The 24,718-nt window shown below is 40.9% G+C and overlaps 1 protein-coding gene across 1 annotated transcript; it reads left to right on the forward strand.

The window, feature by feature from the left end:
* The first annotated feature begins 308 nt into the window (after positions 1-308).
* On the forward strand, positions 309-23,257 carry TTC38 (tetratricopeptide repeat domain 38). The gene is made up of 14 exons (XM_076344544.1): positions 309-358; positions 3,694-3,771; positions 4,218-4,299; positions 4,652-4,823; positions 5,825-5,998; positions 8,213-8,288; positions 9,442-9,561; positions 13,818-13,877; positions 15,002-15,040; positions 15,924-16,005; positions 16,948-17,113; positions 19,949-20,108; positions 20,398-20,471; positions 21,293-23,257. Exons 1-14 carry the CDS (start codon positions 335-337, stop codon positions 21,384-21,386), a joined length of 1,401 nt encoding a protein of 466 aa, XP_076200659.1. The 5' UTR covers positions 309-334; the 3' UTR covers positions 21,387-23,257.
* Positions 23,258-24,718: the final 1,461 nt, after the last annotated feature.

Consider the following 24,718-nt stretch of genomic DNA (forward strand, 5'->3'; position numbering starts at 1 on the left):
TGGTAGGAAAGGTATTTAACTTTAGAAACAGCAGATCGTGTGTGGATATACCCGATGCCACAAGAAACAAGTATTTCAGGGCCAACAAGAAACAAGTATTTCAGGGCCAATAATCTACACCAAACACAACCGTCGGCAGCACCGCGGCCCCTCTCGGTGACACGGCGGCTCGGGAGACAGCCGCTGCCAACGGGCCGAGCGACACCCACCCTCCCCGCAGCCGCCGCCGGCGACCCCGCCCGCTGCTGGCCCGGCCCCGGCCCCGGCTCCTCCTCCTGCGGGGCGGGAGGCGTGGAGCAGCCGGACGACGGCAGCGGAGCCGTTGTGGGGAATCATGGCGCCGCTGAGGGACTGCAAGGTGAGGGCAGGTCTGAGGCGGGGCGGGACGGCGAGGTGCCCCGCCTGCCCGCCCGGCCCGTCCCCGCCGCAGCGACCGAGCGCAGGGGCTGCGGCCGCTCTGCCCGTGGCCCCGGCTCCTGCCGGGAGCACAGGGGCGGCGGGTGTGCGCCCTTCGGGCGGGCGGTGCCCTCCCGTGTGGGCCCTGGGGAGGCCCCGCGCCTGCCCGGGAGCCGGGCTGGGAGGGGGGCTGCTGGCGGTCACTGGGTCTGTGGCGGGAGGGGAGCTGAGCCGAGCCGGCTGAGGGTGACGGGAGGGCACGGAGAGCCAGCGCCGGTGTGGTGAGGCCTCTGTTGGAGCTCATCTCCCTTAACTCCCAGTAACCTTACACTCTGGGTGGGTTTCAGGTGCGGTGAGGCTGCTGTTGGGATATGAAAATGGGGACGAGTTGCTGCACCCTTGCCTCCCATGGGGGAAGCAAACTCGTGTCTGAACATCTCTGGGTCTTGTTCATAGTGCAGACTGGTCCCACAGGCACTCGCCTGCCCTTTCTGTGGGCCTCAAAAGCGGGTCAGGCCTTCTTTTAACTCTAAACCAGCTAAAAGTCCAAGGGTTCAAAATCTGTCTGCAGGAGCTAGTTACTGATTAGTCATTTGCGTGCTTTCTTCCTGATGAAGTTCATTCTGTCTGTCACTCCTCTTGTTTTTTGGTTAATTAGGCAGGGGGTTGTAAAAAAAGAAGTCTTGAAGATCGTCTGAGAGTGTCACAGGTTCATGAGCGTGAAAGCTCTGGAGAGATGCCACTCAAGTAATAGGCAACGTGCTAACAGCAACCTGCAAAGAGCAGAGATTTCTCAGAGCCGGCTGGGATTTTAGCAGGAACAAAAATACAAATAAACAGTCACCAGATTCTGTGACTAAACTCTCATCTTAAAGCAGGAGAAAGGGCAAGGCTTTGGTCTTGCCAAGAAGCAGTAAGAAGAGCCAAGGCCATGGCGTTTTCCTCCAAGAAGCATCACGGAGAAGAGTTTCTTCTGGAGTTAGAGAGGAAGGTTGTAGGAAATTAGTGTAACAGAACTCAGAGGCAGCCTTTGTGGAAATGGGAGGTGATAATTGTTTTACAAACTCTCCAGGCTGATTTTTACCTACTCACACTCCCTCTCTCATAGATTTCTTCAGTCACAGTCCGATACCTGAGTACAGACAAGCCCCAAGACATGAGTGTCCCAAGTAGTCTGGGCAGGGCCACTTGTGTATGACCCAGAGGACAAGAGATGCTGCCTCTTCTGTGCTCCCTGTAGCTCTTTTGGTTCTTGGCTGGCAATAACAGATTAGATTTAGGGCAGATCTTTTATGTCTTCTAGGAGTCAGCAGAGGTTACGGGATGGTTCTTCCCTGCAGTCTCTTGTCCTGATGTGCTAACCAGAGGAGTAGTGGCATACATGATGTGATGCAGCCTAGCTGCCATCCTCCTGTTGCCAGAGTGGGAGTGTTCCAGTGAGGGGTGAGTTACCTGGGCTGTAGAGCAGAGGCTTTCTAGAGTGGATGGAAACGGCATGTACCTCAACTAGATCAGCAGTGTCTTTAGTGATGTATGCAGGTCTTTTTTTACTAACTCTAGTTCTGCTGGTTTTTCTCATGCTTTCGCACAGACGTTTTCATTCCAGTGAATCTTAGTATTAACAAATCTCCTCAAAATCAGATTTCTAATTGACAAGTTGTGCAAAACAGGCCGTTGCATAGAGAGCTGTTTCAAACGGAGCTTGTTTTTGACAACTGGTGATGAAAGTGGTTTGTGCCCTATTTTGCAGGGTACCTTGAAAGGTAGCCTATAAATAGCAGGCCTAACTTTGCTACCCTCTTGACTTTTCTCTTTACGCTGTGTCTGGATATAGCATGGATTGTAAAGAAAATTTGTAATTTTACATTCTGGTCTAGTCTTTCAGGCTTGTAATTGAACACACAAGTGCTTGAGCTACTGGAATGTGAGCCTTTAATCCAATCACAGTGGCAAAGCTTTAGGATACTATTAGCAAAGATGTCTTTGCCTGGTTACTTAAAATTTTTGACAGTTGGGTCATTAGAACCAGGAAATACCCTGAAGTGTAAAATGAGACGAACTGAATTCTTGCAGCATCTGAAAGGACGAATCCTCCATTAGGAAGAGTCTGAATTGGCTTGCTCCAGGTCTTTTTTAATGTCTATCCTGTATGTTCTGTGTACTGGAATAAAAGTGATGCTGAAGTGATTGGGGCAGCTCCTCAAATGTGCGTATACTTAAGCAAGAATATATATGGTGTGCTGAATGTAAGTCTGTGCTTGAGAAGCCTATGATCTATGCATAGGCTACATGCACCTATACTATGGGTGCAGTATAGGAATACTGAATGGAGAGTGATTAGTAGCAATAAACCCAAATGTTGTTAAAGATGTATGAATAGGTTGCCAAGGGAATCACCTCAGCTTGTGAGATGACAGGCTTTGTGGTTTTGTGGCCATCCTGCGTGGGGGAAAAGGCCTGCAAGCAACTGAAGATTACATGCCTGTTTGCTGTAGGCACCCACATGAATAAATTAGGCATTTTGAAATAGGCATTGGATTTTCATTTTGTTGCCTGAGTTACTTAAGAGAGCAGTCATGGAGATAGCCATGAACCAGGGTGCTATAGCTGCTGCAGCTTAATTCCACCATTCCACCAGTAAACTGCACATCTGCCTAATAAACTCTTGTCATTCTCCAGCAGCTAGCCAGGAGATGTAGCACCTCAGTCAGTGTTACATAGCTTGTTAAGAAACTGTGGCAGCCTGACTCTGTTTTGCATTTTAGCTTTATCAAATGCCCATGTTCTTCCTTTTTGTAAGGCTCGTGTACAAGTCTGTGGTCCAAATTCTTTGTTGGCTGAACTCCAGTGACTTGGTGGATTTGCTCTGTCAGGCTGTTTGGCCTACAAGTTACTTAAGGTATTGATTTCAGTTATAAAAAAACAGGGGTTTATTTTACCATGTCTCTACTTCACACGAGCAGTGTCTGCAGCAGAGGGACTAGCCAAAAGTTGTAATGAATTAAGAATGGGTCTCTCATTGTGAGATGCATAACCCATCAAGATCTTCTATTACACTTTATAATTTGTTGCTTCTTTATTCCCACTGTTAACCCCAACTTACTGAGTCTTCAGATCTAACTACAACGGCACAGAAGGTTTGTGTATCTGCTCACATTGTCCTTCCAGCTTTTTCTCTTTTTTAAAAAAAAGCATAGTTGACAAAAATATCAGAACACCATCAATCTGCAAATCTGTTGGCTTAGTCTGAAAAACAAGTGTGTAAAATGAGTGGGTTTGTATTTGTTTGTTGTGCAGGCCTGGCAGGATGCTGGACTTGTCCTGTCCACTACTAGCAATGATGCCTGTAAACTATTTGATGCTGCGCTGACCCAGGTATGACCAAAAAGTGTAAGAAAATGTGATTTGAAGGGACTTGTGCATGAAACAGTTTTTGCTGTAGTTGATGTTTAAATTTCTTACCAGCTGGGAGAGCCTCACAATCAGGCTGCTACAGGAGTTCAGCCATTAGCAGGCAGCAGAAAACCCTCATAGCCGGAGGCTATGCCAGATGCTGCAGCTATGGGGAAAACTTCAGCCAGCGTATTCATCCCGCTTGACACGGGAGAATCAACCAGTTGACATAAACCACATAGAAATCCACGGTTATTAGTTCTGCTGGTGGCCAAACTACCTTAAAGAAAACAGTTTTTCTGTTTTCCTACTATGCTAACCCTATCTGAATCATTTGTCTTGCTTACTTTCAGATTTTACATGTGTGGGAGAACTAAAAGAAGCCCAATATCGAGGAATCCTTGACCCTCTCTCTGTCTCTCTTATAGTACGCAACCTGGGCCAATAATGAGAGCCTTGGAGGTATTGAGGGGTGTCTCTCGAAGTTGAAAGCAGCAGATCCAAATTTTAGTAAGTATAAGCTTTAATTCTTAGCATGGAAACTGCTGGATAATACCTTGTGTCTTAGTGTTTAACTTACTTTGTTTAGGCAAGTGGGAAGTGTTGGGTTATAGAATTCTGTAGAACTTCTTCAGAGTCTAGAGCACGCCGGGATGGTTTTGTGTGGTTTTTTTTTCTTTTCATTTCAAGTCTTTTTAAATGGCTATCATGAAAAGCCTGTAAAAACTTTAGGCTTACAAGACTTCCCGGACCCCTGTGAGTACAAGTCTTGTTTCAAACAAACAACCCCCCTCGTGTTTATGTAGAGGTGAATTACCTGCAATGCTGTACAGCTCAAGTTGTAATGTGCTATTTTCTGTAGCAATGGGACATGTCATTGCTAATGGTTTGGAGCTGATTGGCACTGGAAGTTCAGTGCGGCTCAACAAAGAGCTGGACAGTGCGATGAGAACGATGATGACGCTTTCAAAATCGCAGCCACTGACTGAGCGGGAGAAGCTTCACGTATCAGCGCTGGACATGTTTGCCCATGGGTAAGTCCACTGTCATCCTATTTAAAAGACTGTGAAGAGTTTTTTAGTCACCGCAGGTGGAAGAGATAGTTGGTAGTAGTGTTGCCTGACATTAGCTGACATCTAGCAAAGGATCAGGTGAGATGTCAGTGGTTGTTCTTGAATTTATCTCTCCAAACTGTAAGCGCCATGACTAGTTAGTGAGCAGCACTGTAGGAGGGGAAGTGCTCTATTGCCACCACTTCATATCATTAAGCACTCCATGTTTCAAACCTGTCATAGATCCATCAGTGGAATATATGGTTTAGAACTAGGAAACTAAATATTTAAGTACAGTAAGGTCCAATATAGTATAACACAGACTTGGATCCACAGAAGCAAAGCTACAAACAGACTTTTCTTCTCTCTGTTGTCTCCCTGTGTCAAAAACTATTTCCTCTGTAAAACAGGGAGATGGCAGAGTGTCAGAAGTGCTGTAGAGGCTCACTGTTCCGTTCAATATGATGAATTTATGTGCACTGCAGAAAGTATGGGCCAATGATTCACTTTCACTATTTGTTTGTCAAACAAACAGGTGAGCCTGGATGTACCTCACATACTTCTTAGCAAAGGTAAAGAGGAAGCTACTGAAGCCCTGTTACTATGGGTTTGATTTCCACTAGACGAGAGGGAAGGTGTCTTTGCGCGTGTGAAGTTAGATTAATTACGGTAGGTCTCTGTAAAAACTGTTCAACCCTGTAGGAAAATCTTTAGATTTATGGTTTAAGCTTGTTTCATTTTCCTTGTGTGTTACAATGACTTCTTGTAACCCAAGGACATTTCTTTCAAAAGATTTCCCAGAAGGTGCTCAGTGAAGATAATGCCATTATTACTTTAAAAAAGACTAAGAAATTCCTTCAAGGGAAAAAAAAGTCATTTGATGTGGAATTTTCTGGTTTTCAGAATAGCATGAGTTTAGAACTAACAGTAGAGGCAGGTACGTGTGCCTTCTCTCAGCAATCAAAATAATTTTTTATTTCTAGCCAGCTTCCAAAAGCTTGTGATCTATGGGAACAGATTCTGCAGAGCCACCCAACTGACCTGCTAGCCCTCAAATTTTCCCAGGACACTTATTTCTACCTGGGATATCCTATACAGATGCGAGATTCTGTTGCCCGGGTTTATCCTTTCTGGACACCTGATATTCCACTAAGCAGGTGGGTCATGCTTCATTTTGAAAATTGCTCTTTATCTGGTGTGCACGTACTTCGTGGTTTTTAAGTTCAGACACATCTAAATAGCAGGATCTGTTGGAAACAAACATGTAGACAAGGGCTTAGAAGTGAATCAAACCTGATCACAACTAGAACATCTCTTCTGTATCCCTGTTGACACTGTTGTTGAGGGTTTTTTCTTAAGTGAGCCGTGGCTCAATTAGTAAATTTTGCTGTCAAATATGGCACATGGCATGTAACAAACAGGATAAAATCATGTCCTCACTGAGGGCAGTGGCAAAACTCCTTCGGGCTTTTATGTGTCCAGTTTTTTACATTGTGGGTGATAGAGCACATCAGTGGAAGGAAGAAAGAAGTTGTAACTTGGAATGCCAAAGTGTAGTTCTGAAATAAAACTTTGGGATATACCATAACTGCTGGTGCAGCAAAGACTGACAGGAAGGCAGAATTTTTTAAAAATTTCTTTAGTTCAGTCCTGAAAGTTTTGGTTTCCCAAAGTTAATTTAGGATAATCTGAATCTATTGACAAGTGAATAGTTAATAAAAACTAACTTGGGATAATTTTTAAAACCTTTTTTAAGACCTGTTAAATTATTTGAAAGCTTTTAACTTTATATAAAAATTAACATTAAATTGTAAGTCAAGACATACATTTAGAGATAGATGAATAGGCGATCCACAGGCAACCATAACTTTCTGAATATTTTATGAATGTTGCTGTAGACCTCTATATCCAGCACAATCTTTTCTCCTTTTTTTCTTCCACAAACAGTGCAGAGAATACAGACTGAATGCTAACATAATAATGAAGCTAACTGAGGTACCCCACAATCTCGTTGCACAGAGGGTAGTGTCAGGAGCCTCATTTTTCCAGCTGTGTTACCTCAACTCAGAAAAATCTAAACCCCTTAGTTCTTTTTAACTACAATATGCCGGTTTCATTTGTTGGGGAAGTAAGACGACTTAGCAGTTTTGACTGCATTTTTATAAACTTTTCTAGACACAATGCTACAAAAGTGCAGGTTGTTGTCCACTTAATTGTAAAGCAACAGGAAATACCCATATGCCAAGCATTTCTTGAAGTATAAAAACCTGGCAAGTACCCCTTGTCCTCAAACTTACAGGCATGTAGAGTTACATGTGAATTGATATGTTGGCAAAAAAAGAATAAAAATCAACTTTTATTCATCCCGATCCATGAAATAAATCAGTTGCAACATACCCCACCCGTTTTAGTAGTTCCTTTGCCTCAGGCGTTTAAAACCAAAACCCCAACAGATATTTTGAGAAGCAGAAACATATCCTGTGGTATTTTGCAATCTACGAATCTGCAAATAGAATAGCAGTTAATCATAGAATCATGGAGTCGTTTAGGTTGGAACAGACCTTTAAGATCATCGAGTCCAACCGTAAACCTAACACTGCCAAGTCCACCGCTAAACCATGTCCCTAAGCACCATGTCTACACGTCTTTTAAATACCTCCAGGGATGGTGACTCAACCGCTTCCCTGGGCAGCCTGTTCCAGTGCTTGACAATCCTTTCAGTGAAGAAATTTTTCCTAATATCCCATCTAAACCTCCCCTGGCGCAACTTGAGGCCGTTTCCTCTTGTCCTATTGCTTGTTAAATATTTCTTCAAATGACTGCATCAGGTATGTGCGTAAGAGCATATAACATCCCTAATTTTCCTTTACATTGGGCCTTTATGGCTTACTTTATGCATGCTTTACAACCAGTTTTAAAGGGCCACTTCACATGAAAGTGCTTGCCTATAGTTTTGTGGGCACTGGAGCAAGTGCAGAAGGCTACACGCATGTCACTTCTGAGACGTTGAGATAACTTTGGTGACAGCACTGTCTTGCTTTTAGCCTTCTAATTCTGCATCTTGCAACTGTTACGGAGATCAGCAGATTGTTCTGTGCAACTCTTAATTCTAGCTTATCTAAAGATGTAAATATCGGTTCTCAAAACACTGGTGATGTGCATCTTGTTACTGTTTCCTGTGCTGGTGTCTCTGGGCCTCTCATTTCCTATGAGAACTAGCTAGTTGTTCTGTATTCTGAAAGCTTGAACCCTCATTGTAACTTGCATTGTAAGGACTGTTTTGAGTTAAATGCTATTTTTAGTAGTTTTTTCAGTCCTAGCTTAAATCTAGTTCTAAATGGATGATGTACTGTTTTTGCCCTTTTGCCTAGCTACGTGAAGGGCTACTACTCGTTTGGACTCGTGGAAACAAACTTTTTCGATCGTGCTGAGGAGCTTGCCCGTGAGGTAAACTGCCTGTTATTAGTGCTAAAAGGTTTTAGAATTCTTAAACCTGGTCCCTAACTCTGGGTGGTGGTTTGCGCAAATGCCATGAACTGACTCTCTCCATCATCCTGGTTGTTAGTAGGAGTAGCAAAGAGATAAAGCTCAACATGGAAATGCTCACAGAGTTTCATAAGAGACTACTGATAACTATTCCTTAGAAAGATTCCCACATCTATGCCATACCATGGCAATTTCAACTTGACTGTATTTCCTTCGCTTGCTTATGAATATGCCTTGTCAGATGGTGTCAGAACACCTGTGTAAAATTCATATATTACCCCACCTGATGTTTTCCCCCATGTATAATTGGCTGTTTATTCCTGTTAAAGAATGTTGGATTGGTTTGATGTAATCTGCTCTTGACAGTCCATCTTGTTTGGGTTCCCTCTCCCTTTTTTCTCAGATGCTTGTTCCTTGATTATTGAACAATTAACTCTACAATGTTCCTGGGGATCAATATTAGCCGGCCTGTTTCATTTTATGAATATAGTAATTATACTTGACTTTCTCCAGTCCTCAGGATTATCCCAGGAGTCTCGGATACAATTAATTTCTAATGGGTCTTTTTGCCAAACTTCTGTTACATCAAACTGCTGAAAGTGACAACAAAGACTAAACATTAACATTTAACATTTACAAGGTCAATGACTAACCTCACAGAATGCCTAAAACCTAGTGGGAGTTGTTGGAGCAAGAAAGAGGAATTTGCTGAATACTCAGAGCTGGCCACGGTCTTGAAGAAGAAATTATTACCTGCAAGGCACTATGTCATGGAATATATCGTGCCTATGCACGCAATTCCTTCATGGCTGATATTGATGCGTGTCTGTGAAATAAAACATCATCTGATAATCTTCATTAAAGCCTGCATTTTAAAGTGTTTTGTAGGTCTTCATCTCTGTACCGTAGAGGCTGGGAAGTGAAGTCAGCCAATAAACATTTTCTTCCTTTGCTGTCCAAATCACTTCCTGGCTGTGGTTAGCTGGAACGGTACAGGGATGTACTTACCATGCAGCAAGTAAAAAGTAGTCTCTTGTTTCTATATCAGCAGTGATAAATATTGTTATTTGCAAGTTTGCAAGCTTCATCACGTTTTCCCTTTTTTCACTCGTAGGCTTTGGCTATAAATCAGACAGATGCATGGTCTGTTCATACTATAGCTCACGTAAATGAAATGAAAGCAGAGGTGAAGAAAGGGTTAGAATTTATGAAGGAAACGGAAACCAACTGGAAGGTAAACATTCTTGTAGCATCTCTGAAGAAGCTCCTTCTAGGCCTTCTTTATCTCCTCCAGCCAAGTTCTTGATTCCTCTGCATGCAATTCCTTGCTATCTGCAGACATGTTACAAGCAATGAAAATTTTACATATTGGAAGAAACTGTCACTGAAGGTGCTGTTACTATCCATGCTGCTTTTGAAGCAGGAGGCAGAAAAAAATGGCATATTATGAGGGGGACATACTGTAGACCACTTTAAGCCATCGTTACTACGACTGCTGAGATTACACAAATGCCAGACGTGTCAGTAGGCTGGGATTCACACAGTCTATCCTCTCACACTGCCTTACTTTAGCTAGGAGTATTGTAATAAATACTGCTTTTCAACAAGTGTGTGGTTTGTACATGCATGTGTACACCTGCCCCCTCCCCCCCCCCCCCCCCCCCCCCAGTTTCTTTTTCCTGGTGGAGCTGATAGGTATTTTACATCTCATAAAGATACGGCCATCGCGGACAGGTGAAACATCAGATGTGAAAATTGTGATTTATTGATACGTGATTTATTGTGTGGTTTATAAAAGTAAAGTGACCAGTGATATTTTCATAAGCTTTTTGCTTAGACTGAGATGAGCACTGAGAGGCAGTTGAGGAACCTGGCTAAACCTCCTCATGGGAACCTAAGATGATGTGTGAAATGACACAGTCAAATCAAACGTTTTAGAAGACTTATAAAATGTTTGTTTGCTTCTGGATAGGGAAGGATTTTTAAGGTCAACTGTAAAGAAAGGCGAAATGATGCTTTTGTCTCTCTTCTAGTGTACGGAAGTTACTTTATATATCCAACAAATTTGAGTATCTCTGAGAGTATTGAACAGCTTAATTAGTCATATGGTCCTTTGCTGTAAGTGAAGCTTGATTTTTATTTGTGTTGGACAGCATACGTTTTCCCAGTGATTAGGTGTGTCATATTCAGAGCAGAAGGCTGTGAGGTTTGCATTTGTTAGAACCTGCAAGAGTCTATTTTAGAGTCATCTGAGCTGACCATTCCACCTCATCCAAAGAGCAGGGCTGGATAATGAGGCTAGAAGGACTGTTTATTTTGCACTTGTTTTTTTAAGTTAAAAGCATTCAGATACCAAGCTTGGAAGTGCAGGCAGAAAACCCTTGCTTGAGGTTCATATCTGTCATTTCTTAGAAAGCATTTTGTCCTTTGATCTATTAGTTTTAATGAAACAGTGATGCAGGGGGCTGACAGTTTGGGTGATGCCTTAAAAACCCCCAATCACTGACTTTTGGATCGATTTTTGAACTCTTTCTTAAAATAGTTGCATGGCTCTGTCATTTATACCCTTTACCCAACTAAAATAAAGTAACAAAGTGCAGGATCAGTAAGTAGAATTGTCTGAGGTACCTTTGTGCCTGACCCAGTATAGTTAACATTATTTAACATTATTAACATTATTTAATGTTAATTATTTAATTTAATTTAATGTTAATTATTATTAACATTATTTAACATTTATTTAACATCTCCCACAGCATTCTCCTAGAGAAGCTGGCGGCTCACGGCTTAGACAGGTGTACTCTGTGCTGGGTCAAAAACTGGCTGGACGGCCGGGCCCAGAGAGTTGTGGTGAATGGAGTTCAATCCAGTTGGCGGCCGGTCACGAGCGGTGTTCCCCAGGGCTCAGTACTGGGGCCGGTCTTGTTCAATATCTTTATCAATGATCTGGATGAGGGGATCGAGTGCACCCTCAGTCAGTTTGCAGACGACACCAAGTTGGGCGGGAGTGTTGATCTGCTCGAGGGTAGGAAGGCTCTGCAGAGGGACCTGGACAGGCTGGATCGATGGGCCCAGGCCAACTGTATGAGATTCAACAAGGCCAAGTGCCGGGTCCTGCACTTCGGCCACAACAACCCCATGCAGCGCTACAGGCTTGGGGAAGAGTGGCTGGAAAGCTGCCTGGCGGAAAAGGACCTGGGGGTGCTGGTTGACAACTGGCTGAACATGAGCCGGCAGTGTGCCCAGGCGGCCAAGAAGGCCAATGGCATCCTGGCCTGTATCAGAAATAGTGTGGCCAGCAGGAGTAGGGAAGTGATCGTGCCCCTGTACTCGGCACTGGTGAGGCCGCACCTCGACTACTGTGTTCAGTTTTGGGCCCCTCACTACAAGAAGGACACTGAAGTGCTGAAGCGTGTCCAGAGAAGGGCAACGAGGCTGGTGAGGGGTCTGGAGCACAAGTCTTATGAGGAGCGGCTGAGGGAACTGGGGTTGTTTAGCCTGGAGAAAAGGAGGCTGAGGGGAGACCTCATCGCTCTCTACAACTACCTGAAAGGAGGTTGTAGCGAGGTGGGTGTCGGTCTCTTCTCCCAAGTAACAAGCGATAGGACGAGAGGAAATGGCCTCAAGTTGCGCCAGGGGAGGTTTAGATTGGATGTAAGGAAAAATTTCTGTACTGAAAGAGTGGTGAAGCATTGGAACAGGCTGCCCAGGGAAGTGGTGGAGTCCCCATCCCTGGAGGTATTTAAAAGACGAGTAGATGAGGCACTTAGGGACATGGTTTAGTGGGCATGGTGGTGTTGGGTCGACGGTTGGACTCGATGATCTTAGAGGTCTTTTCCAACCTCAATGATTCTATGATTAAGATTTATAACAGCTGACACTGTCATAATGATAATATGTATAATCACTTCTTTTGTGCAGTCTTTTTCATCTTAGCCATCATGAACACAGAGCGTTAAAATGTAAGCACGTGAAAAAAAAGCAGGTCTCTCTAAGGGCTTTAACAAAGTTGCTTGTATTTTGCCTGGTGATTTGAAATTTTTAATTTTATTTAATGACCAGGATCATCTATCTGTACTGTCACAGTATTAGGGCTCCTTCTGGTGCTTTTAATTAATCTTTCTCCTTCCCAATAAGAGTGACAAAGATTTGGTGCAGGTTTTCTTTATAGAGTACTTTATTTTTTTTGTTTCTCCACCCCCCCAAAAAAAGCAGATGCCATTTGTTTTATATGTATATTTCAGCACAAAATCAAAAGGGGCAAATTATCTTGCCAGAGGAGACCTTTCTGCCAGTGCTGTTTATTATTAAATAGGAATGTTTTTTCTCGTGAGCTGTTGGAATGAGTTCCCATAGCCTGCTTTTATTTATTTATTTAGTGACCTGCAAGCCCACTTCTCCTTTAGCAATTTAATGTCATTCAAAATTCAGAATCAGCAGCAGAAACAGGGTTTTGTTTTATGCAGTGAGGTAATCCCATGTTCTTGTTTGTATGACATTTGGAGTAGTATGGCAGTAAACTTGATATTATCAGTTTTATGCCAAGCACTTAATTACTTCAGTTGCTCAGGTTTGATTTGTGATTTAATATTAAACAAGTAAAGATTACCAGAATGTTTATCTTAGCATCATAAAGTTCTGACGTTCACTGGGAACCTTTGTGCTTCCTGAAAGTGGGTGTTACAGTTACCACCATGAAAATGAAAATGCTTTTTCCACTTGTGAAAACATTAACTACAGCACTGGGAGAGAGTGGGAGGAGAGGGACAAACCTTTCTGGTATTTTAATTTTCACCAAAGGATTATGGAATTATATTCCTGTTTGTCTATTCTCAATGCACTCACAAAAGTGAACTGCAATGCCATTGTCTTGAAGTGCAGGCTAGGGAAGAGTATTTGAAGTTCTGGTGCCAGCTGAAAAGGATAGTGCAAAGTTGGCACAGCCCAGCAAATATTTACCTCATCTGATGAACTGCCAATGTGTTCGGTATCTAGTGCAGCTCCTGCAGTCCATAGTAGAACATATGTTTAAGAAGTGATTCCTCTCTGAACTGGATGTCTGGGCAGGTGGGATGAATGGCCCTCATAAGGCGGGCATTTCTCGCCACTATCTATTCAGGTTACTTTAGACACGACGCCTAAATTTTAGATGAGACAAATCTTACTCTTGTTATAGATGTGGGTTTTTTTCCTAAGGAAAAAAAAAAAGCGCTGCAGAAGGGTGAATTCTGAGGCATCCAATTGAAATTCTTCTCTGGAAAATGACGTGGGGGGGAAATCTTGTTTTTGAGATGTCTCCCTGAATAGCTGCAAGGAGCAAATGTAACAAATGAGAAGGTATCCTGGCCAGCTGATTTAAAGTTCTTGTCCCTTTTGTCTCATGAAGTACTCAGTTTTGCTGAAGAAGGAAACAGAAATCTGACTAGATATGTTTAAATGGGAAGTTATTTTGTAAATAATATTTTCTCTTCTTTCTTTTTTTTTTTCCAGAACAGTGATATGCTTGCTTGCCATAATTACTGGCACTGGGCTTTATACTTTATTGAAAAGGTATGAGATACTTTCATATAGGTGTTTTATGGTCCAGATAGGTCATTCATCTAACACTATTTAAAAGGCAGACCTAACATATATACTTTTTTTTCAGCTATTTTAAAGGGATGTTTTTATAAAATAGCACAATGCCATTTTTACAAGCTGGTCCTTTATTACTGTTATTTTGAGAAGTTTTAATTACATGGGTCAAAGTTCCAGGATATTTGTTAGAATGTTGAAAAATTGCTGTGAGATTATTGCACGTTTGAAGATCAAATAGTCTCACTAATGACACTTGGCACAGTTATTTGATAGAAAGATGAACTTGGATCTCTAATTTTCAGACAAAAATTAGACAAAATTCTCTTCAAATTCAATACTAATTTGCTGGCCCAAAAATTTGCTGACTATAAGAAAGAGGCAGTGAGCTCTAAATTTGGTCACCAGTGTTATTAATTATTAATGTTACTAATTCTTATTATTGAAACATTTTAAAAGTGGTTGCGATTTTACCCAACCTGTCGGGGTGCAATGCAGAATTTCCTTGGATTTAATAATGCGTAGCACTTGTGGGGTTCAATTCAGCAGGGAGACGAATGTGACATCATTGAGAAGGCAGCGTACTTGAAAACAGAGCAACTTGCTTGCTGTGTTCAGTATTGTTAACATAGAAGGAGCATAATTCTCGATAGTAGTCTAAGAGCTTGTTTATTTTGCCACCTTCTATCTATATGACTTTTTTGTAGCCTGCTTAAAATTATTTTTCTTCCCACCTCTTTGCATACACCATAGGATGCACTAATTTTTGCAAAGATCCCTGAAAGGAGCATTAGAATGAGAGGTAATACCTTCTCTTTCTCCCTCGTGTAACTTACACCAGTATTGGTACCTATTATTAAATGAAACCTAAACATAATGATTATTTTGCCTAGTAAATCCTGGTTTACCTTAGGCTCCATTCTTTCTTTTAAGGCTTCTTTTAAGGTTACTTTGACTCAGTTTGTTTTGATCAAGTCATGAGGCAGTTGTGAAGTAATATTATGACATCTATTAATTGTATGTGTGTCTTTGGTTACTGCCGGTCACTTCTGGTTACTGTTTTTGAATGTTAATCATGCAGTCCTTGTTTGCTTTTACAGGGCGAATATGAGGCTGCTTTGACAATTTATGACAATCATGTGAGTAGGGAGGGGCCTTTTTTTCTTTACTGAGAACGTGCTTAAGACCATGATATGTGCTTTCTTCCTTCTATATGAGATTGAAACCTATCAGTGTGCCATATATGTATACATATTATTTACATCTGTTGTTACAGTTTTTTAGGGAACCTGTTTCTCAACTGGTAAAATGCCAAAAAAACTCGCGTGTTATATAGTTCAAGAGTTTCTTATGCTTGTGCTTGAAAGAGCAACAATGGCACTGTTGGTACTGTTTTCCATTCTGTCTGTGTTTCTTATTCATGCTCTGTAGGTCTAAATGCTCCTGCTGAAAACAGCTTTTTAAAAGGATGTAAAATAATTTTCCTATGAAGTCAAGTTACCTTTACAAAGAACTGATTTTGCATGTTAGCTACTAAGTCAACAAAAGCATGTCTTTTCATTCCTAGTTAATTTATTATAGTTCTTTACTGTCTGGATTTCAAAACAATTGTTGTAAATTAGCAATCTCAAATCAGATAGGATAACATAACTTTGTAAGGATTATAAAAATAATGCAAGCATTTAAGAAAGCTGCTGGGCAGACTCCTACCTACTAACCTTGGCAAAGTGAAGTAATATTTATGGCACTATTTTGGAAAAAATAAAATACCTTGGTGACTCTCCATACTTAGCGAGTTTAACTTCATAACAGGAAAAAAACACCACAAGTAAAGCAATATAAGTGTTTGTCATTGCAAATTGCTGTGTTCAGGAAAGATGCAATTAGGGCTATTGCAAAACAGGTATTTTTGAATTAATAAAAAGATAAAATTAATTCTGTACTGTGAAAATAAGTTTGATTATCTGAATAAGTTCCCACTAGCACATCAGTTGGGCAGTTAATGGATACCTGTGATTACAGATTGCTCCCCAGTGTCTGTCAAGTGGAAGCATGCTGGATGTAGTAGATAACTGTTCGATGCTGTACAGGCTTCATCTGGAAGGTAGGATATCCACCTGCCATTCTTTTTTAAAACTGTAAGGGGAACAGTTTTCTTTTTGCCTCCCCCCTTCGCCTGCCTTGCATGTTGGAGAAGTATTTAAAGATACTTACACAGCAAGCTTGGTCAGCGTTACAGAAGAAATCTGTTACAGATGAAAATTCTGCTCTTGAGAAAAGCCTCAATGTGAAATTCGTAATAGTGTCCATAACCTTTATTCTTCCCAGAAGTTTTTTTTTTCCCATGCCAGTATGGTATTTCATTCAGCTCAAGCATAGGTCACGTATTTCTTTTTTGACAAATTCACTTCTATTGTCCCTGGAAATTTGAGGCTGAACAATCAAGCACATAAGCCTCTAAAAAGCTGTAGAGCTTCCTTGAAGTAAATTTCAAGTTAGATACTTAACTTTCTATTTTGATAGTGATTGAAATAACTAGTACATGTATATTAGCCTCTGGCTTTTGTGTACTCTCCTAACTCAGTGACATTTCTCCTTAACTTTTTTAAGCTAGTATTTATACACTAGAGTTCACGAAGCGGGGGACAGACAGACGTACGGATGTTATTTTCACAGTATTCTGCTAAAACACCAATGATGCATTAGGTTTGTTTATGAAATCCACGTTAACACTTTGTATAATTTGGTTGCTGCAGACGGTTCATTATGAACATCATCTCCAAGAAGACATGAGCAATCTCATAATAAAGCCAGAACCTCACATAATGCAATCTAGAATATTGGTGGTAAATTACTGACAGTCAATAAACTCTTTGCCCAAATACGGCAGGCTGTAGCTGAGCATTACTGTATAAATTTTGCCACATCAGGGAATGTTTTCTTGAGTTTAGTAGGAATGTTGTTTATGCTGGGTGACTGAAAGTATATTGCAAAGTCACGCTTTTGCGTGTGGTATTTTTATTAGAAAAATTTTTTTAACTCTTAGGTGTAAAGCTTGGAGACAGGTGGAACAATGTTCTCAAGCTTACAAAGGAGCACACCAAAGATCACATTCTTCTGTTCAATGATGTACACATCTTGATGTCCTCACTTGGAGCCAAAGACCACAAAACTACTGATGAGCTTTTAACAACTCTTCAGGAACTTGCCAAGTAAGCAAGTGAATTAAAGCATTGTATTCAATAAATATTTTGTCCTCTGAACTTCAGGGTGATAATGTCTCTGGCCTGCCGAAGCGCTACAACATGCTCTTCTCTGCTTTAGCATGTCACTGGGACATGTCTGGTTTAAGTAGGCCAATCTCCAGTTAGGAGATCCCTATAATTATTTATTTTTTGAGTTAATAACTAGAGGCGTTTCTAATCTTGTTAAGCAGAAATCTCTTATGTTTGAGGTCATGGATGCTAACTGAACAGTATAGCGTATTTTTCCTTTCAATGGGTTCACACTAAGCTATGTTACGTACAATGAATAAAGTATTTCACCTGTATATTAGTAAGAGCATTCTACAATATATGTCAGCTATCTATGGTGGTTCTTTTTTCTCTGGTTTAAAAGGTTCTTTAATAATAGAGCATTAGTTGGAAGTGGTATTCTAATAGCTACTGTTTGATGTGTTGTGAAGTACCTCTGCAGGAAATTGAATTTCAAGTACTGCTAAAGTAATAATAGAGAATATTTTGCTTTCAAATTAAATTATTTGAAAAATTTAAATATTTAAGTATTTCATCTAAACAATGTTTTTTTCGTGTTCCCTTATGTATTAAATAACTGTAAATTGCCTTGATTTTTTGAAGGGGTTGATATATAGATGCTTTAAATGCAATTTCTTCCCCCTGCCACACACACCGTTTTTCCTCTGTTTCAGCATCTATTGCTTCCCTTGCCTTAAAAAAGAAGGAAGGAGAACCTGAAATTGTTGCTATTTGTTCCTGACTATAATACCCATCAATCAAAAATAATAAAAAATAAATGTCACTTTTAAGAATACTTAAGAAAACAAATAACTGTCAAATCAAGCCTAAGCATGTCTGATTTGACTAAAGTAGGAAATGGTGACTATCTTTTATATAAGTATATAAATATATGTAAGTATATATAAAGTATGTAAAACCGCACATGCACACCACTTCAGGGAAGCTTTAATGAACATACGCTACTTATCCTTTCACCCAGTGCTTCCTTTTGCCTGTGTGTTCAGCCTTTTGTAGTAATACAGGTGTACACTTTAGCTGTAGTTTGAAGTATTATAAAGCTTAATTTTATTATTTGAGAGAACAGACTGAGATGAAGGGATTATATTAATGATTGGATGAATGGATTAATTTATGTGTATCACAAATATGTAATAGCTAAATGATACCTAAGACGTGCTTTGTGTGTGTTTAAAAAAGCAGTCATAAAACTTGGGCACAAACACCAGTCATTCTTGGCTTTTCATTAATATTTTTCCCTAGCCTTTGCAATTTAAAGTTGACAAATTTTTTTGTGAAGTATTCCATGGCGCTCTCTGGTGGTTGGTATCACATGCTTATTTTCATGGATGGAAATGTGAGTTAATGCAGGGGGTATGTTGTTCTTCACGAATCAATACTTCCGATCAGTTGCAAGAGAAAGGAAAAAAAAAAAAAAATCAGTCTTCCATCTCTGTGCATTTTCTCAGAGAGCTGGAACAAATGTTTAAATGAAGAATCATTTCATGATTTTCATCATTAACTATCTCAAACTGCTTACTTAAAATGCACATCTGTTGTGCACTTCTAACTTTCCAGGATGCCATATTTTATTTAAGGAATGATAAACACATAGGGCAACACTGCATACTGAAAAATCAACATTGACCTGGTGGAAGAAATGGGAAATTTTGTGATACTGACTCAAGAAGGAGAGCACAGAGTATGTGCTGTGTTTGGTAAATGTAAGGTACTAGTGTGGCAGTGTGACTCTCGGCTGTCGTTGCAAGCACTCAGAACAGAAGCCAGTGACTAAGGTTCCTCAATGTTCAAGATTTAATTGGAAAATTTACAGAAAAATCTGTTCTAAAGAAAGGATGGAATTTACAGCATTGAACTGTGCGCTGTATTCTCAGGAATAATTTATATTGCTTGGGATAGAAAGCCCTCCTCTCCTCGTATTGCCAACCAACCTTTTGGCACTGAAACGGCGCTACCTCTGAGGCCTGATTACCGTCAGCTTCTTCTGTAGCAGTGGAAGAATACAATTCCACATTGTCCTGTGCAGGTATTGCCTATAGACCAAAGAGCTACAGTTTGGTTACTTGTATGTATGTATTTTTTTTTTTTTAATATTGGCAGGGATGCCTGCTAGAATGTATACGTTCTTCTGCAGGCATATTGTCATGCTATATGCCTCTTCCACTCTTAGATGGGTTAGGATACAAGCACTAAAAAAGAAAAGAAAAAAAAATAACTGAAGAGCTAGGTAAAACCCATTGCTGTTTGTGGGCCTAAAAGCAGTCTGTCATGGTTAGAAAAAAAGAGCAGGTCTGAGAGCTGTCACCGGGAATACAGTTTACATTATGAAGACAGCGAGGCACTGTGCTGTGTGGCGAGCTGTTTTACAAGATTATTATTTGGAACTGTTTGCAAGGGACTAATTGCCACTTTTGGCAGAGATGAGGACAGTCAAAGAACTAGCAGTAGGATGTTCTGGTGAGATCATCAGAAGAGATGCAGTTTTCTCACTTTTCTAGCCAAAACTGTTTATTGCAAAGGCAGGAGGGGCTGGGCTTGTGCCTTTTGTTGGATACATTCTTCATTCAGAAGAATGAAAACTGGTTGATTGATGAGTAACAAAAAGGTGAAAGTAACATAACCACACCAAAAGATATTATCTAAATGAAGTACCTGAAACATCAGGCTTTGTACAGTAAAAAAATTTCTGTCTGCAGGCAGTGACAGACTGGCACTGAAATATGCATATTTATAATTTGACTTATGGGAGTTAACCACTTTCTCGTTCTACAGAGCACCTTGTGAAGACCATGAGCTTTCCCTGGCTTCTAGTTTGGGGTTGCCACTGTGCCAGGCTTTTGTAGAGTTTGAAAATGGAAATTGTGACAAAGCTGTAGACCTGCTGTACCCAATCCGTTATCAACTGATCCAACTAGGAGGCAGTAATGCTCAGGTAAAGGAGATCAATAAAAGACTTTTTGATGCGCCTTAATCCTCTTTCAGTAGCTTCCATTAGGCACTTAGATTATTAACACTACTTCATTCTTAGAAAGTGAAAAGCTAAACTGTGCTTGTGACTGAATCCTGTTTGCAAACACTTATTAGCAGTGTTGGCTGTTCAATTTTTCTTGTCGATATGTTTCCTTCCTCAGTGGTTTTAATAATTTGGTAAACGACATTGTAACCGGCAATACTTTATAAGTTACTTATTACTTTGTATTTTTGCTGACTTCTTTTTTCAGAGAGATGTTTTCAGCCAGTTATTGATTCATGCTGCTTTAAATTCTAAATCCCAAGCCAAACGAAACCTTGCAAGGCAAGTATTTTTCCTGATAAATATTTGTGGAAGTAGTACTGTTACTAAAAGTAAGAAGTAGCGAGTATACTCAAGCCAATAAATTAAGGCTAAAATTATATGCAAGCATTTGTCTTAAATGTAGCAACCTTTAACTAGGATGAAAAGTACAATAGCTTCCAATTCGAAAAGTACACTCTTGCGGTCTGGATGAATGATCTGTATTTGTTCAGGGGCAGCTGATTTTCAAATGGTTCTGTCTTAAAATGTGGCCTCCTGCCTGTTGATCAGTGTACTTAACAGATTGCTAAACTTCTGTGAACTGCTGAAAATCCAATCTGTCCTAATGATGACATCTGCTTTATTGGGAAATAAGATTTGCAGTGTCCGATGTGTGAGCTTGCCTTAGTACAAATCACAAGAGCCGCCTTTGGTAGAACCGTAGATGTTGCTTATTCACCCATATTGAGTTCTGTTGAAATGTATTGACTGGGTCTGCCTGTGCACTTACAAGAATGATCCTCGGGACAATATGAAGCCCTGCCTGTCCTGAGGTCTCTTTTTGAAACATAAAAATTAGGTACAATATCAAAATGACTCTTCTGTGCACTCTGATCTCTGGGTGCTCATTTTCAGTCTCCGTCAGTGCTGAAAACAACGCTGTTCCGCCTAAACTTACTGCCAAGGCCAAATGTTTCCAATAAGGGAAATCTGCACCTCAAAAGCAGGTCTTTAGGTACTGTTTTCCTCCTCTCACAAGGCTGCTGCTAGTGATCTTGCAGGAAAGCTGATGTTGTACTCATGACCTTCCCATTTCTCTCCTACCTCTTCTCCTTTCTCAGGTGCCTCCTGAGAGAACGTGACGTGATGAGACCAAATTCACCAATGACGGAGCGACTTATTAGGAGGGCAGCAGCTGTTCATTCAATGGCATAAGTCTTTCCTCTGTGCTTCAGCTGAAATAGCAATAAGCTTACCAATCAAAGTTTGGGTGCAGGAAGTGGAGGGGTGCTATGCTGTAAACCATGCTAGGATTCCCGGTAGGTAAGAGTACCCTGTGAGTCAGAGACCTGATGGTGATTTCCTTGGGGAAAAAAAAAAAAACACACAGCTGTTGTGTTTCAGGAGGTTGTATCTTAGATGATTCCACAAGGAAAGAAGAAAAGCTGCTGATAATGCACAGCTTTCTGAAGCATCCCGTGACACTGCTTTTCTGGTATATTTTCCTGAAAGTTCCCTCTGGCCCTGATTATGTACAGTACAGTAACAGTGCCTGGATTTCAGTCATTCATTGGCCCAATTTGTTACTTCATTAATATGCTAAATAATTAGTAAACTGCTCAGGGAATTCAAATGGACCTTTTAAACATAGCTAATAGGAAAGTATGGGGCCAGAGCCAATACAGGCATAAACTGAATTCCATATCAAGCTTCCAGTCCATTCAGGCATGAGTCATAGACGCTGGCATTACAGATCTGTCGGCATTCAGGATCTCTTTCCAGGTGCATATTTTTAAACTCCCTCTCATAAAATGTTAAACTTTTTCCTTTCAATATAGCACCTCAGAGCTTTCTGAAATTACTACGTGAATGAAACCAGACAAGAGGGATAATAGCTGACTGTGACTATTCTAACACAGATACTCCCTTGGCCCTTTTAAATCTTTCAGGAAAAAAAAGAAAAAGCCTGGATTTCAGCTAAAACATGGTAGTTTGGACTGGCGTCTTTGTGCTTACCTGAGCTTTTGGAAAGTCAGGCTTTACTATCATCTCAATAGCACGAATCCCTACATGTTAGCAAAGTAGAGTTTAAAACCAGTGTTAAAGCGCGCGCTTTATAGAGGTATCTCAGAGCAGGTAAAGACTGGAAGGGAGCTTCTGCCATAGAAGGAGAGCGAAGACAGAAAGCTTTGTCCCGGCACAAGTGATGCGACAAGCTGTGGTGCTGCAAATGAGGCATGATATGAGCCACGTGCCTCTGTGAAGTTCTGGTGCCTCTGGATTCCTGCAGCGTAGCAGAGCTAACAGATTGTCTTGCAACAGGAATCCAGAAATCCCTAATGAAGGGAAAGACGATATTTCAAACTGAAGCTGAACTAATGCCTCCTCTTCTTCTTCCTGAATAGAAATGCCACACTCTTCCACTGCCCAAGCTCTGGCTTTGGTATCACATCTGCAAGCTCTCCTGGACACACACGCCTGCCCCTCCTTCCTGTCTAGCTCACTCTTCCCCATGTCCCACAGCAGCCCCATCCCACATCCTGTTTCCTTTTGACCTAAAAAAGCACTTTCATAGCTGGCCCTGCGCTTCCCCTGGAGTTCCTGCATAGAGGAGTAAGATGTGGAAGTGCCTTGGTGCCACCCTTCCCCCAGCCCTCACTTGAGGAAAAAATAGTTTGTTTTTAAGTCAATGATAATATGGTTTCACAAATTGCATCCTTGCCTGCAGCCTTTTGAATTCTGCAGACAGTCATAGTTCCCTGTTCTTCAGCTTCATCACTGCTTTATCTGTCCAGCCATGACTGACTGGCTCACTCTGTCACACTAGATTTTTACTATTATTTTTAATCAGTGCATTTCAAGCAATGACTTTAGACAGGTAACTTTTTACTCAAGGAATATAACAAATCTTATTAGGGAACAAAAGCCTGAGAAATCTGCTGGCTGGCTCTGAAGTGCGTAGTTTATGTGACCCATTGCTACACAAATTTAAGAATGATGTTTTGTAGTACTTTTGACATAATGTGATTGAGAATTTTGTCTGCTTTACATCAATAAATTCAAAGATGTGCTCAGTTGAGCAGCAAGTATATGACTTCTTCGCATATATGGATGAAGCTTTTAAATGGGCTATTCAGCTTAATTTCATAAACCTGTAACAGTATGCGTCCTCTTTGCTTCCATGAAAGTGACTGGAAGCTTCTTCATTCAACTAGTACTACACATTTTGCCCATAAATGAGAACTGGGTTTCTGCCTTATCTTCCCCTTATTTTTATCTAAAATACTCGAACCATTCTATCTTGCTTCACCATGCTATGCTGAATTGTTTTCAGTTACCATTATGGAAAATAATTAACAAGCAGGTAGCTCAGTAGGAAGAACAATAGGAGAGGAAGAACTTGACCAAGGACCATGCTGACTCCTAAAAGCTCACCTTTTTATATCCAAGCAGAGCAGTTGAAAAGCAGTTGATACAAACTTTATGTAAACATCTGCTGCTTACAAAAAAGACACAGTTTTTGCACAGGTTATGCAAATACAAACACATCCCCATCCTTGCTTTTGTTCTATCTTTGCCACACCCGTTAAAGTTAGCAGGCCATCTCTCCCCACCTCTGTGGCACTTTTTTTCTGGATTAAGAGGGGCAGAGGTAATTGTCCTCTGTGCTGTACATCGGAATTTGAGCCCAGGCAGTAACTCTCCCCCCAGCATTACATCAGGAAACGTCTCCTTTTAACTTTGACGGTATTTTTCATGATCCCCAGAGTGGCTGCAAGGGCAATACCCCCACTTTACAAGCCTTTTCTGAAGTGCTTTCTTAGTCATCTGTGCTGAGACCACGTACGCCATCAGCTCAGCTACCTCTACGGCTTCTTCAGCATTAGCTGTTTCTTGTAGCTCAGTGCAATAAAACAGGGAGCTGGTGATGCTGTATTGGACTTCACTACTGTCAGACCTGGTACTGCCATATTTATAACAATTCTGTTAACATCAAGCAAGCGGAACCAAAAGGTTCTTTAGAAAATCATTGCTACAGAGGGTCCAGCTTTTAGGACCCATTAAAAGAGTTGTTAAAGACTTGGTTTAGACTGTTAGTGCCGTTAAGCTGTACTAAAACCTACCGTGATGATTTGTGGTAGGTATAGGAGACTGCTGTGAAAGCACAGCTGTCACCCATCATCGAAGGCCTTGCCTAGGCTCCTGCCACTCAACCCCAAAGCCCTCCAGTACTACAGCTTCTTGGTTTTGTTGGTGAAGAAAGCCTATCACAGCTTCAGTGGTATCATGACCAACTATCATAGCAGGTACCTTGGTTTTGAGTCTTTTTGTTGTTGTTGTTTGCAAATCAAGACCAGATTTATTAACACAGGGTGAAGCATTTTTTTTAAACAAGTTTTCAACCCACATTTTCCTGATAAAGGCATACATATAGACCTTTTCAAATACAAAATAAAGGCCTCAGTCAGCTGCAGGAACCTCTGCAAGTGATAGCTTCTTTAACTAACTTCTTTAAAACATGCGTAGCTACTGACCAAGACCTTTCG

Source organism: Aptenodytes patagonicus, chromosome 1, assembly GCF_965638725.1.
Source record: "Aptenodytes patagonicus chromosome 1, bAptPat1.pri.cur, whole genome shotgun sequence".
Classification (NCBI taxonomy): domain Eukaryota; kingdom Metazoa; phylum Chordata; class Aves; order Sphenisciformes; family Spheniscidae; genus Aptenodytes; species Aptenodytes patagonicus.